Source organism: Marmota monax, unplaced genomic scaffold, assembly GCF_021218885.2.
Source record: "Marmota monax isolate L192 unplaced genomic scaffold, Marmota_monax_Labrador192_F-V1.1 WCK01_AAM20220418_F8-fsc00119, whole genome shotgun sequence".
NCBI lineage: Eukaryota > Metazoa > Chordata > Mammalia > Rodentia > Sciuridae > Marmota > Marmota monax.
In genome coordinates this window covers 1628606-1641640 of record NW_026694771.1, presented here as the reverse complement: position 1 = coordinate 1641640, position 13035 = coordinate 1628606, and the positions used below count along the sequence as shown (strand labels likewise).

The window sequence follows — 13035 nt, the reverse complement described above, 5'->3', positions numbered from 1 at the left end:
ATCTTTTGCCTCCCTTACATATAGTACAAAAAAGGAAAATAACAGAACCAACCAACCTAGAACTAACTCCTTTGTGTTTTATCTAATCAAGAAAAGTAAGAAAACAGAGTTCAACAGTTTTTTAAAAATCAAGTTTTAATGCTATTGCAGTAGATACTGTGTAAATCAGATCCATATTAAAGTCACCGCATTTCCCATGACAATGTAGTGATGACATCATGTGGTAAATAAATGGATCTATGGCAGTCTCTTTCCTTTCTTTCCTCTTTCTCAATTGAGTTTGGATGGACCTCTTTGGCTTTTGACATATTTATCAAACAATACAACAAGACCTTAACATTTTTATTGCATTTCTATTAAGTGTTGTCCTCAGTATTTTATAAAAGATTTCTCACACAGTAATGTGCTCCCTTCAGTGCATATCTCAGAACCTTTAAATCAAGAAGCAAGAACCAGGTCGTTCCCCAAACTAATGAAATGAGAATTTCTGAGAGTAAGAAATACGCAGCTTCTCTACTTTAAAAAGTTCTCCAGTCAACAGTAACATATTGCCATGGCTATGAACCACCTACAGTCATGGTTCTCCAACTAGAAAGTGTTCATGAACCACTTGAGGATCTTGTTAGAATGCAGATGCTGACATGCTCATTTTGGGATAGACTCTGAGATTAACAATGGACTGTGTGATACTTAGGATGCCCATCTGTGGACCACACTTAAATATAGCCAAAGTCAATAGTCCAAGTCAGTGTTTCTTGAACTGTGGCTGTAGCAACAGCATCTTCTCAGAATATGTTAAAAAAAAGCAAATTTCCAGACCCTTCTAGAGACCTACTGCATCAGAAGCACTGCAGATGGGACCCAGAGTGTGTTTAAACAAGGCTTCCATGTAATTTAGACAACACACTCAAGTATGAGAAACACTGGCCTTAAAAAAGAGTTTCCTAAAATCTAAACAACTAGCTACATATGGATGGAAAACCACTGATACTTTCTGCTTATGTAGCACTTTGCATTTCAACAAACTTTTTTACTTTACCTCTTATTATCTTCTTAAAACAACTCTGTAGAGTAACTAAAATAGATAGTTTCAGCATTTTGTAAATGAAACTGCAGCTCAGAATAATTCAGGGATTTGCTCAAAGTCATAGCACACAAGGATAGATCCAAATTTAGAGCCTAGGTCTTGTGAATCTTGCAAACTAACAGGGAAAACATTCAGCAAAGAAGAGGGCACATAGCTATATACCACATAACCATGGCTAAAGGAGAGGTATCTCTCAAGCTCAGGTAATGACAGGGAGGAGACAAGCATATTCAGGTAACTTCCTATCAGGTGAGTCACAGCTGTTTGTATTTGGAGTTCACAAGCCACAACAAAATGCATTAATCCTTTTAGGCCTGAGTTTGCTGTTATGTGGAATCATCTTTGAGAAACACAATGCTCAGCCCTCATCCACAGACTCCATGGCTGAGTCATCGCCTTTGGTTGTTTTCTCCATATTTCTACAAACAAGTCATCTAAAGTCAAATGAAACAAAACACCAAAGCCACCTTTACTAGGTAGAGTGTTTATGTAAACATACTTACACATTTCATACTTATGGAAACATAAATAATCACAATTTGCATTTATCCCAGGAGATTTGTCTTCTATTGTTTCCTGGGACATAATGACAATAAGTGATCTAATTCACAGGCCCATAAACATTCTTTAAGAAAGTGTATATAAAATGCCATATTCCTAGATGATAAATACTATGTTATACCCCCCATTATTTACCACATGTATTCAATACAGGATTTTATGGGCAATGGATGACCCTTAAAATGTCAGTGATGACCAGTAAATTTTGTTTAGCTCTAGTGATTTAGCTACAGAAAAAGAAAATTTCATAATTGTTGCACACTTGCCCTGTAGACACACAAAGTTTGTTTTCAAATGCTAAACTATAAGTAGTAGAAAAATAATATATTGTGTCAGGAGTTTGTATGAATATTGATACATTTTTAGTAAATGTAGGCATTCTATTCTATGATGCCTTATAGAAAAGAAACCATGTTTCCCTTGAAGTTTGCACAGAATCTTCACATTTAACTATCAAATGATCACATCCTTTTTGGTTGTTTCTTCTCTGCCCCCCTACTATGGAAACAAATAGGGAGCAAAGATCTAGAATTTGAAAAAAACTAAAAAAATAGCTATATTTGCTAGGCATATTTAGTTTTAAAAGTTAAAATCATAAAAAAAATATTTTAATACCCAGAAAACATTAAACAGGGGTCCAATTTGTGAAACAAAATCTCAATACCTCAAATTTAGAATATTTAAAAATCACAATATTGTGAAATCCTTGCATTTTTTATCATATGTGCACTTATGCTCTATGTCCAGATATATATGTATATGTGATATTTACAAACTACACTTTTGAACAGATGTTTGATAATATAACGCATTATGTGACTAGCATGTTCCTTGGGATCAAGTATTTCATGATTATCTTTTTAGACATATGGTGCTGATATTGAAAACAAAACCAGAGGGATTATTAAAAATAAAACTTAAAGTGAGATTTGGAATATTTCCTATTTCCTTTTAAGTTAAACTTATCAAGAGAACTATGTGGTTTCAATCCATCAAGATTAAGCAGGAGCCAAGTCTTTTTGGTTGCCTGTATACAAGGCTAGCGGCTTGGAAGGACCAGTGTTAGAAATTCACACAGTAACTGATGAACACCTTTGCTTGAGGGGGTGGCAGTGAGGTATATGTGCTCCGTTTAGAAAAATACCTAGGCTGCATCATGAGTAAAGTCCTGTGGAAAAATGTATTGGGCACTTTTCTGTGGATTATTAATGTAGACACTGGTTCATTCCATCTAGGAATGAGTCCTAGGTACTGCTGCTGCTTCTACTGGTCTGTGGATAACACTTTGACTATTTATTGTTGGATAGGAGTTAGTATTGTTTTCATTAGCTCTTTATAAAATTTCTCTTAAAGATCTGGAATATCAACAAAGAAACCATCAGGTTAGCTGTGCATACATAACTATCAACCCTTCTTTTTTTCCCCCTCAAGTTTTGTCACCATAATTCTATAATCCTTTTTTTCTCAAAAAGAAATTACAGAGCACTCTCCTATCACGATGCACAATTATTAATGTAATTATGGTTATATAAAAATGAGCATGCATTTCCTAAAGATTACTTGTTGCATGGAAGTAAGGCACTGAAGGTAAATGTTTTGAAGACAAGTTGGCCAAACTTCTGCCACTGGACCACCAGAATTACAAACCTCCTTTGTCTTCTATTGCCATTGCACATTATTCAGGGCCACAGGCTCACTGAGAGAGGATTTTTTTGCCTCTCCTTGGCATTTCACTTTCTCAGTGCCAAACATCTACTGTGGCTTCCAAATGAATCAAGTTCTCCTTCCTCTCCTCCCCTGGAAACTCATACTCCCAGCAAAATGTCACAAATAAAGTGGAAGCATGCCCTTCCCAACCTAGACTTGTAAACAGAAAGCAAGAACACCATTCTTCAGCAGGAAACTGACCCACAAAGCTTACTGGATCCAGTTAAAGAGATTGAGAAGAAGGTCAGCTAAAAAAAAAAAAAAGGACTCTCTTTATCTTCTGATAGAGCTCCACCAACCCAAAAATAAAGCCTTGTCTAAAGCAAAGGAAATTAAAAATAGAGAATGTTAGGGGAGACCTGGGAAGGCAATGGATTCTCACAGGTGACTTATTTGCATGCTCTGTTTATCTTCTCTTTGCCAAGGACTAACTGGTTCTGTTTTTATTCTCATTTCTCTCAACCCTCACTTCCACACTATAATACATACTAAAGTGTAATTTTTAAAAAAAATTTCATATCTTTGGGGCCATAGACATAAAGAACTTCTGTATTGTATATAGATATTTGTGTAGTGAGACTACATCTCCTAGATTTAAATTTCAATACCTTTTTTTCTTTTGAATTATCATTTAGATATTTTTCTAACTCTAAGATAACTATAGCTTAAGATACAATGATGGTACTTAGAAAGTCCTTACAAAGTTCACCAACACTCAAAAACTTGTACATTTCAGGTATTCACTTTTCTCACATTCAATCTTGTAACATGAAAAAAAAATTCCTAGATATAGCATAAATTTATGTAGAATTCTTCACTAATAAAGGGTTAATGATGTTAGGGAATATGGATATTAGGAGTTGAGAGGGCATGCTTGTGTGCCTGCAAAAACATGTTCTGCATTATGTCCGTCCAATCTCTTTGCAAACAGATGAATTACTCTATAAATCTTATTGCTCCATGTGGATAAATCATACATGCAGTTTTACCAGGATGGAGAGTTACATGAGAAAATCTGCTTTGGATAGTAGGATCTTTGGGATTCATAATCACCCAACACTCAGAAAGTGAAGAAAGGAGTACTTACACATTAGCATTTTCTTACTTTTTATAATCTGGAACAACACATATATAGACAACACACACACACACACACACACACACACACACACACACACACCATTTTCTCCTCTAACAAGGCTAGAGATCCCAAAGCAGGACACTCTGTGACAGCCAACCAAATTTATTTCTGAGAAAAGAAAAGAAAACTTTGCTGCTGTAGGCAGCTCTGCCACAGAACTGCTCCCTTATGCCCCAGGGTTTATGCACTATCAGCTCCTTGCACACAGATTAGAGGTTTATTTTCTATCGCACACTGTTTTTTATTGCCACAACCAGCAATATTAGCTAGATAGATAGACTGACACTGGGTCATTTTATTTGGAGGAAATGGGATTTTAAAAGATCTCAAAGGAGAGCATTTTCTTTCTGTTTTCTTCATTTTTCCCCCTTTTTAAAAAATTATTATCTGCTAGAAATTCAAGTAAAGCTGGAAAAGCAAGGGTGGAGGGGGAAGAGATAAGAGGAAAAACAGGAAAAGCTGCTTGGAGCTTTTTAGAAATAGAATAAAGATGAGGTGCCATTTGAGTCTCTCTAGCTCACTGTCCCTTATAGGGGTCAAACTCCCAAGGACTTGGGACGATTCCTTTCCAAATTTCAATCTCAAATTATATTTCAGAGTTTGGCAGAGCTATACAAAGATAAGAGTTTTTAAGTCAATAATCATGTTGATTATGCTAGGTTAATTCTCTCACAACCTTTAGGCTTAACACTTCTATTCTTAAATGCCAGCAACTGGACATAATGTTATTTTTTCTTCTCCTCATTCTTGTGGTGATTTCTATCCACAGTCCAAAAAAGGCTCAGTAACCAACCAAAGTTCTAAGATTGATTTATTTCCCTGGATGTCAATTAGAAGATCTTTACAGAAAGTCTTCTATCAGAACTACTGCTGGCAGAGTGAAAGCCTGGATGTACAACACACACACACACACACACACACACACACACACTCTCACGGGAGAAGCAAGGAGAATGCAGTACCATGTACCACTCTTTTAGAGCCATAATTCAACAACTCTTCTTTCTGGATTAAGAAACATCAACAAAACTCCAGAGGGCAAAGCATGAGCAATTAACAAAAACCGTAATACTGCTGGAATTCCACTAATTCCATAGGTGAAGTTAGGCTTCCTTGATCAGAGAAACAACATCCAAAGAACCAAACATTTCACCAGCACCATTGGCTCTTGACAGGGACCAGAATTCCTTTGAATGTTGTTGGCAGTCTACTACCAGTCAGTGAAAGGGATACACACACACACACACACACACACACACACACTCCGGAGCCTGCAGCATCGGAACGAACACACACACACACACACACACACACACACACACACAGAACCGCGCGGGAGAAAAGTTGCCCGAAAGCCCTACCTGAGGATGGCCGTGTCCCCCTGCCTCACGGTGATGTTGTCCGTGCCTCGGTTAAAATCCACGCTGCGAACGGGCAGTCCTGTGGGAAGAAGGCAGAGCAATCTCAGTAGGACCAGCGGCAACTGTTTCCGATCAGGCTGAACTCTCCCGACCATGGTGGCCAAGGCGAGGTGCGGGTCCGCGGGGTGCTCCGAGGGTTGTGCGCGCTGCTCGCAGCGGAGAGGGGCTTTACTAACACCGGGCTGTCATCAACCGCCCAGGCAGGTCGGGCTTCTCCAGTTTGTGGCCCCTTCCACTTTGCCACTCTTCACCTCGCTCAGTCTCTTTTCCCTCTAAGTCTTAACAAAGCCCTCATAAAATCCTAGCAGGGGTGAGGGGAAAAGTCCAAGGAACAAAATTTCAACAGAGAGTACAAATGCAAAACCCTCTAGAAAGGATGAGGTGCTTTCCAAAGGCAGAGGTGCTTCCCTGGTCTCTCTGTGGTTGGATGCTCCTGTGCCAGCGTCGGAGCTGAGCTCCTTCCCTGTGTAACCCACTTTCCCAGGCCGGCGAGGGAGCCGGCTCCAAGCTGCCAGGGAGTGTAAAGAAACTGCCACGCAGCAGCGGCAGAGGCAGCTCAGAGTCTCTCTCCCCCTCCTCCCTTCCTGTTTCTCCCTCCAGTCCCCGGCTGTCTCTCTATCAGCACCTCCCCCTACCCTGCTGGTTTTCAACAGCCCCTCCACGTCATCCCCTCCTCCCTCCCCTCGGAGTGGCCCCTCGCTTTGCACAACTGCCCCCTTCAGCAGCAGTCAGCCTCAATGAAAGCCCGGTGTGCCTTTAGGTTGTCAGGACAACAGCTCCATCCGAGGAGGCCTGGCTGATTTCCTTAAGAAGAGGGAATGGAGAGCATGGGGACTGTTCAAGACAGAGAAGAAGGAGAAGGACTTAAGCCATAAAAAGAGTCCAGGAAAGGAGAAGGAAAGGATGAAGGAAGAAGGAGAAAGAGAGGCAGGAAAGAGGCAAACCTTGCTAAATGGAGGGAGTGAAACGGAAGGATAGAAGGCATGGGGGTTGGGGTGCAAGTCCTGAAAGATGGGCTAAGGAATGTAAAACAGTGAAGAAACTTGACAGCAGACTCTCACATTAAAAGCCAAAGTTGATTTCAAAGTAAACATTCCTGGCCAATGGCTTTTCATACTCAAATCTTGTTCATTCTTTTCCTCTCTTCTGTACTTTCTATTATAGGATGAAAAAGGTTTATTTTCTCTTCTTCCTTCATCCCCACCCCCTCTTCGAACCCCTTTATGAAAGATGTATTGGAGACAATGCTGGTATTGAGTGGTGTGGGGTGTGAATGCTTGGCTTGTCTTTTCCAAGTGCCAGCCTCAGCAGCTGATCCCTGATCCCTAAATCAACCTCACTCTCCAGGAAACCCTCACTCAGTCCCACACATGAGTGGTGGTTTTAAAGATTATTGTTCTAATGACACATTGCTATGACCACCACCCAAGCTCCTACTGGTACTTGCTTCTCAAAATGTTCATATACAAGGAAGAGGATTTGTATTTCAAGGCCTGTCATTTATAGGGAGACACTAAGGCTGCATGCAGCAGTCTAGTGAATGCCAGACAGGCTACCATCATTTCTCACTCCTTCTACTCCATGAGCCCAGGAAATGATGAGGTTCATAAGGAACCAACACTGTTAGTCCTTCAAGTGAGAGTCCCATACTAGAGATGTCCCTTAGTACTGATGCTGGCAATGAAAATGGGGTTGGGCCAGCTAGGGACTCTTTTCCTCCTTTTAAATTTTACCTGAACAATTAAAGCATTCACATGATATAAAAACCAAATGGTATAAATTGCTATAGGATTAATTATAGTTGTTGTCCTATAGTTTAAAAATGGCAATAGGAACCTGCATGGGGGTGCACATCTGTGATCCCAGTGGCTCGGAAGGCTGAGACAGAAAGATCCGGAGGTCAAAGCCAGCCTCGGCAATGGTGAGGTGCTATGCAACTCAGTGAGACCCTGAGTTGTATTAATAAAATACAAATAGGGCTGGGGAGGTGGCTCAGTGATCAAGTGCCCCTGAGTTCAGTGCCCAGTACCAAAAAAAAAAAAAAAAAAAGGATAAAAAAAAATGGCAATAGGAAGACAACTATAATTCCCCTATCTGGAGGCAACACATATTTCTAGTTCCATATATACAGAAGAAAGCCAGAAGAAGTGGGCAAAGGATGGGAGATGAGGATGAAGCATAGGGAAGTGAGGCTCCTTCAGGCTTGGAGCTAGGTAACCTGTCCTCAGACCCTCAGAATAATCACACTTGATCTCCTTCAGGCTTCTGTATTCCAGCAAGGTCTTTGCTTGTAAGTCTTCCCTCTGTGATAGCATAGAAGGAGAGAAAATTTGCATAGAGAGCTCTAAAGCTTCAACCAAAGTGATTGTGAGTCATTCCGATAACTTGCTGCCACTTCTGCTAATAGGGGAATCTCCAGGTTGGGAGTCCCCATTTTATGTCTCCCTGTTCTGGATCATTTCTAGCCATAAATATTCCATACATATAAAAGAAGTAAATACATAAATACAAACATATACAAACACACACAAAGGTATTTTCCTTACCCCTCTTATTTACACAAATGGTTAGCTGAGGACATTTGCAAATAAATACAAAGAAATAAATGCAAAGAAACATGTTTGGAAATCCCCACAAGCCCCAAGAAAGCACTAACTGTGCTGATACCTCCCTTTCCCCCAGACTGATCAGATTTCTCTACAGCATTTTATCAGTTAAAAGATATATGAACTCTTATATACTGTGTGAAAAAAGGAAGGCATTTTGATTTTATAAAAGATTTTGAAGGATTGGAATCCAAATTGTCACAAATCCAAGATTTATCAAGTCAATTAATTTTGTTGTGCTGAGCATTCATTTCCTATAAATCAAGGTGTCCTCTTTCAGGGTTTATAAGCAATCCACAGTTAAGAAACCAGTGATATTTCACCACTACTTTGTAACTCAGCTGTTGAAAACTTGGAGCCCAATTTGTGACAGAAAAAAAATGGTTAGATCCAATGGTTAGTTGAATCACAAACCCCATAATCCTGTGCTTCTCAATATCAATGCTAAACTGAGCTTCAGTTGTCAACAGGAGGTGCAAAGATTTTATATAACTCTCTGTCAAGTTTGAAGAGAAAAGAGTACCCACTCTTTCCCCACCATTAGTTGACTTGACCATCCTTGATAATCTTCTTTGGAGCTCTGAGAAATGAGGGATGAGCTTAACAAGCAAAGGTTTAAAAGTAGCATGTGTTCTTCATCTGGGTGGTGTTCCACCAATGTCAGAACAAAGAAAAGAAAGATGCAAGGGACTGGGGGCTACTAGGATCATGGGTATCCCACTGATGGGATTATCCTTGGTAGGATCCTAGATGCTCTAGGGAAGGATTAGACAAATTGATATTATGAGTACTTCCTCTTATCAGTGACTGGATTTTGTGTAAAGAAAGGAAGAGGTTTTTTCACTACAAAGTATAGTGGGGTGGTAGGATATTATTGGTGGAAGATATTTATACATGACTGTTAACTAATAGAAATCTAAAGTCACTGGTAGAACTTCAATGGTGGTGCTAGGAGGAAACAGACTAATATAGAGAGCACAAAATAATTCACAACAAAGTAGTGGGAATTTGGAATTTTTGGTATATCAACCAAATCTGGAGTTTGTCTCCATAATTATTTGAAAAAATAAAGTATATCTTAGGCTAATCAAGAATATAATCAGAATTGGAATGGAAATGCTTAACCAAAGAATATACAATTATAACTACATATTTGTGTAGAAAAAACATCAAAAACAGCAATTAAAGATTTTTAAAATATCTTCATTAAATAAAGTCCAATTCCTGGCAACTTTTGTTAAACTAAATTGACTTACTGTAAGTACTTAATATAAAACACAGTTTTTAAAAGGACTTTATTTTAGAAATTCTTTAATTTAGACTGTTCAGTAATTCAGTCTAATTCAATAAGACTGACTTCCTGAACAATTAAAAATCATGAGTTTATGCCAGGCGTGGTAGTGCACGCCTATAATCCCGTTGGCTTGGGAGGCTGAGGCAGGAGGATTACAAGTTTAAAGCCAGCCTCAGCAACTTAGCAAGTCCCTAAGCAACTCAGTGAGACCCTGTCTGTAAATAAAAGACAAAAAGGGCTGGGGATGTGGCTTGGTTGTTAAGCACCCCTGGGTTCAATCCCCATTACAAAAACAAAACAAAAGTCATGAGGTTTACTATATAAGATAATAATGTAATATTTGGTATTTACAGCCAAACAGTACTTCAAATACAATTGTTTAACCCAACACTTGGCCCAGAGGGTGAATGCTATAATGGATGAACATGAGACTGGAAACATGGTGGAATGCCCAACCCCACTCACCACGTGGTTCACTTCACCACTTAGAGTAAATAAATCTATTTATGGGTGTGCACAGTCTACTTTTGTGAAAAGTATGGTCTCTCAGAGAACTTCTCTTTTTTACTCCCCTTATGTTATCCTTTTTTTTTCTTTCTCTCTTCTTTAAGAACTCCCACCTTCTAATAAATACAATACTCTATCAAATTGGATAATGTATCTCATCCTTTTGGTCATTGCCCCCAAACTATCCCAATATTAATTTCTCGGTGGAAAGTAAACAAATAGACAAGTTCATGAAATTTCTATATGCTATTTTTTCTGTAATCTGCTATATGCATTCTTCCAAGAGGGTTGGCAAAAATGAACATACTTTTGGGTTATTTGTGAGGCAAGTATGGCTGTTAGCCATGTGAAACAGCCATCATCACCCAAGTAAGATGATCTTAACTACTACTTTAAAATAACATACTGCTTTCTAAAAGAGGCTTTGGAAGATGCTGGCACTCTCCAGGGACAAATGTTGCAGGAAAAACAAAGACTGGCTAGCTTCTGAGTACCGTAAGTAAGATGCATAAAAGGTTTATTCTTCTGTTTAGCTCTGTAAGATGATAAGCATACATGAAATCTAGGTGCAGCCTGAAATGTACAATTAATTTAGCTACATTGCTTGCATTTTATGCTAAACATGTCTATAACATTATTAATATACCACTCTACATTTCTACAGTTGTAGGGTCTTAATCATAATAATGCCATGCCTGTACTTTACTTTCATAAGTGGAATTAGCATTTTTTCATATGAACTAGAAAGCCAGAATTGTTAATACTTCTCCTTACTATCTCTACTATGACATTCACAATGATTTCATCATAATTTAGCAATGCTCAAGTATTTCAGTTAATGCTCATAAGCGTGGCACTATCTCATGTGAGTTTCTTTTGGAATGTGCCTCTTTTGAATACAACGACTTCATTCACATGTGTCTCACTGCCTAACAAAATCAGTCAGCTTTATGTCAGTTAAATAATGGCCAAATTCTTACTATAGACCCTCCAGTGATGTCAAACACTCCATCCAAACTCTGTCCAATTAAAATCACTCTTTTGTTTTCATTTAGTGTGAGCCTTTGTGGTTCATTATGATTATATCACTTCTCTGCTTCTGAGTGTCTTTTGCTCGCTTGTTTTGTTTTTGTAGGCATCAATGCTTGGATCAGTCCCAATTTCCACAAGGTTTTTGACATTCTCAGGCTCCTATTTGCATCCTCACTTCTTGCTTCTGCTTCTCATTACCCATAAACATACATGTTATTTACATTTACTGCTGCATTTGCACACCAGTAAACTTATTCTCACATGCCTAACTTGTTCAAAGAAATATGTTCACCAGCCCTTGGGTCCATTTCTCATTTATGTTTTCCACTCTGCCATCCTGTACACAGAGTTGGCAATGGTGGTGTAATGCTGCATCTGCATTGCTGCTACTCTTCATGATCTACCCTTCACCTATGGGAAGAACAGTTCAACATCTAGAAAGATGGCAAGAGCAGCATCTTCAGGATCGCAAGCTCTTAGTCCAGGAGGGCAATCAGGTGATTCTGCTCTCTATTTGTGGATGTTGTCTTGACTCAATTTTTTATCATTAAAACATAGGGCAAGGAGCAATGAGGAATAGTCAAGACAGGTGTTCAGTTCCATCATCTGATATGATTAGTAGATTTATTACTCATTCATCCATGCAGTATGCCTTCATTAATATGACAGTGAATAAGGATAGACCAAGACTTTGCTCTCATTATTTTATGTCCTCTCATTATTTTATTGTCTCATTATTTTATGTCTTTAATACAGATACTAAACAAATAAATATATATCCAAATATTTGTAGAGAGTAAATACTATGGAAAAAAATTGTATGATAGACCGTACATAACCTTAAGATGTGGTGAGGGGAACATAAAGAGGCCAAGCAAAATCTCTTTGAAGAGCTAATAGTAAACTGAACTCTAAAACATGAGGAGGCAGTCATAGAAATATTAGCAAGAAGATCTTTCAAAGTAAAAGATATGGCATATTCAAAGGTCCTGAAGTAGGAAGGCATATACACAAGGAAACTGCCTGTTATTGTTCTAGACAATAAACCTGGAACACGGTTTGTGTCTAGGTTGAAGTAGGTAGTTGTCAAGTGTAGATGAAACTGGAAACTGGGGATTGGTCATAATGCAGAGTTTCCAATGTAAGGAATTTAGATTTTCTTCTAGTAACTCAAATGGCCAGTAAAACGATTTAGCTAGGGTTTGACCTGATCTGATTTACATTTTAGAAAGACTGCTACCATATGGAGAATGGAATGCAGAAGAATAATAGTGGAAGCAAGGACACAAATAGAAGGAAATCTTGGTCATCCAGTGGCAAGTGGGTTAGACTGTGGGGTAAAAATGAAGATAAAGGGAAGATCAAGTTGGCTTGACTGTCTTGTAACAGGGAGACTCTTCCCAACAGGTTATGTGGTCAGTGTTTTCTAGATGCCAGCTTTTCTTCTCATTGTAGTAGTTCAACTGTGGCATACCCTTGTAGAAAGCCATCACTCAGCAAATAAGAACTGACAGAATGCCAAGTAGACTGTCATTTATATTAGCTAGTAACAACAACAACAACAACAACAACAAAAAAAAAAAACGATTCCATTGTTGCTGTTGTTCAACTATAAATATTGCTCAACCTTAGTATGATTATTATGTTAATTGAATATTACTGTAATGAAAGTATTTTGT

The 13035-nt window shown here is 38.6% G+C and overlaps 1 protein-coding gene across 3 annotated transcripts in view; it reads right to left on the bottom strand.

Annotated features, from left to right (window-relative positions):
• Lsamp (limbic system associated membrane protein) overlaps window positions 1-6497 on the bottom strand; it is a 608883-nt gene extending 602386 nt beyond the window's left edge. For 2 of the 3 annotated variants that reach the window (XM_046425212.2, XM_058572824.1), the window contains exon 1: window positions 5858-6497. In XM_046425212.2, coding sequence (XP_046281168.1) covers window positions 5858-6012 — 155 coding nt within the window. In that variant the 5' untranslated portion in view covers window positions 6013-6497. The remainder of the gene's footprint in view (window positions 1-5857) is intronic. The other variant, XM_046425213.2, reaches the window with a different exon arrangement.
• Window positions 6498-13035: the final 6538 nt, after the last annotated feature.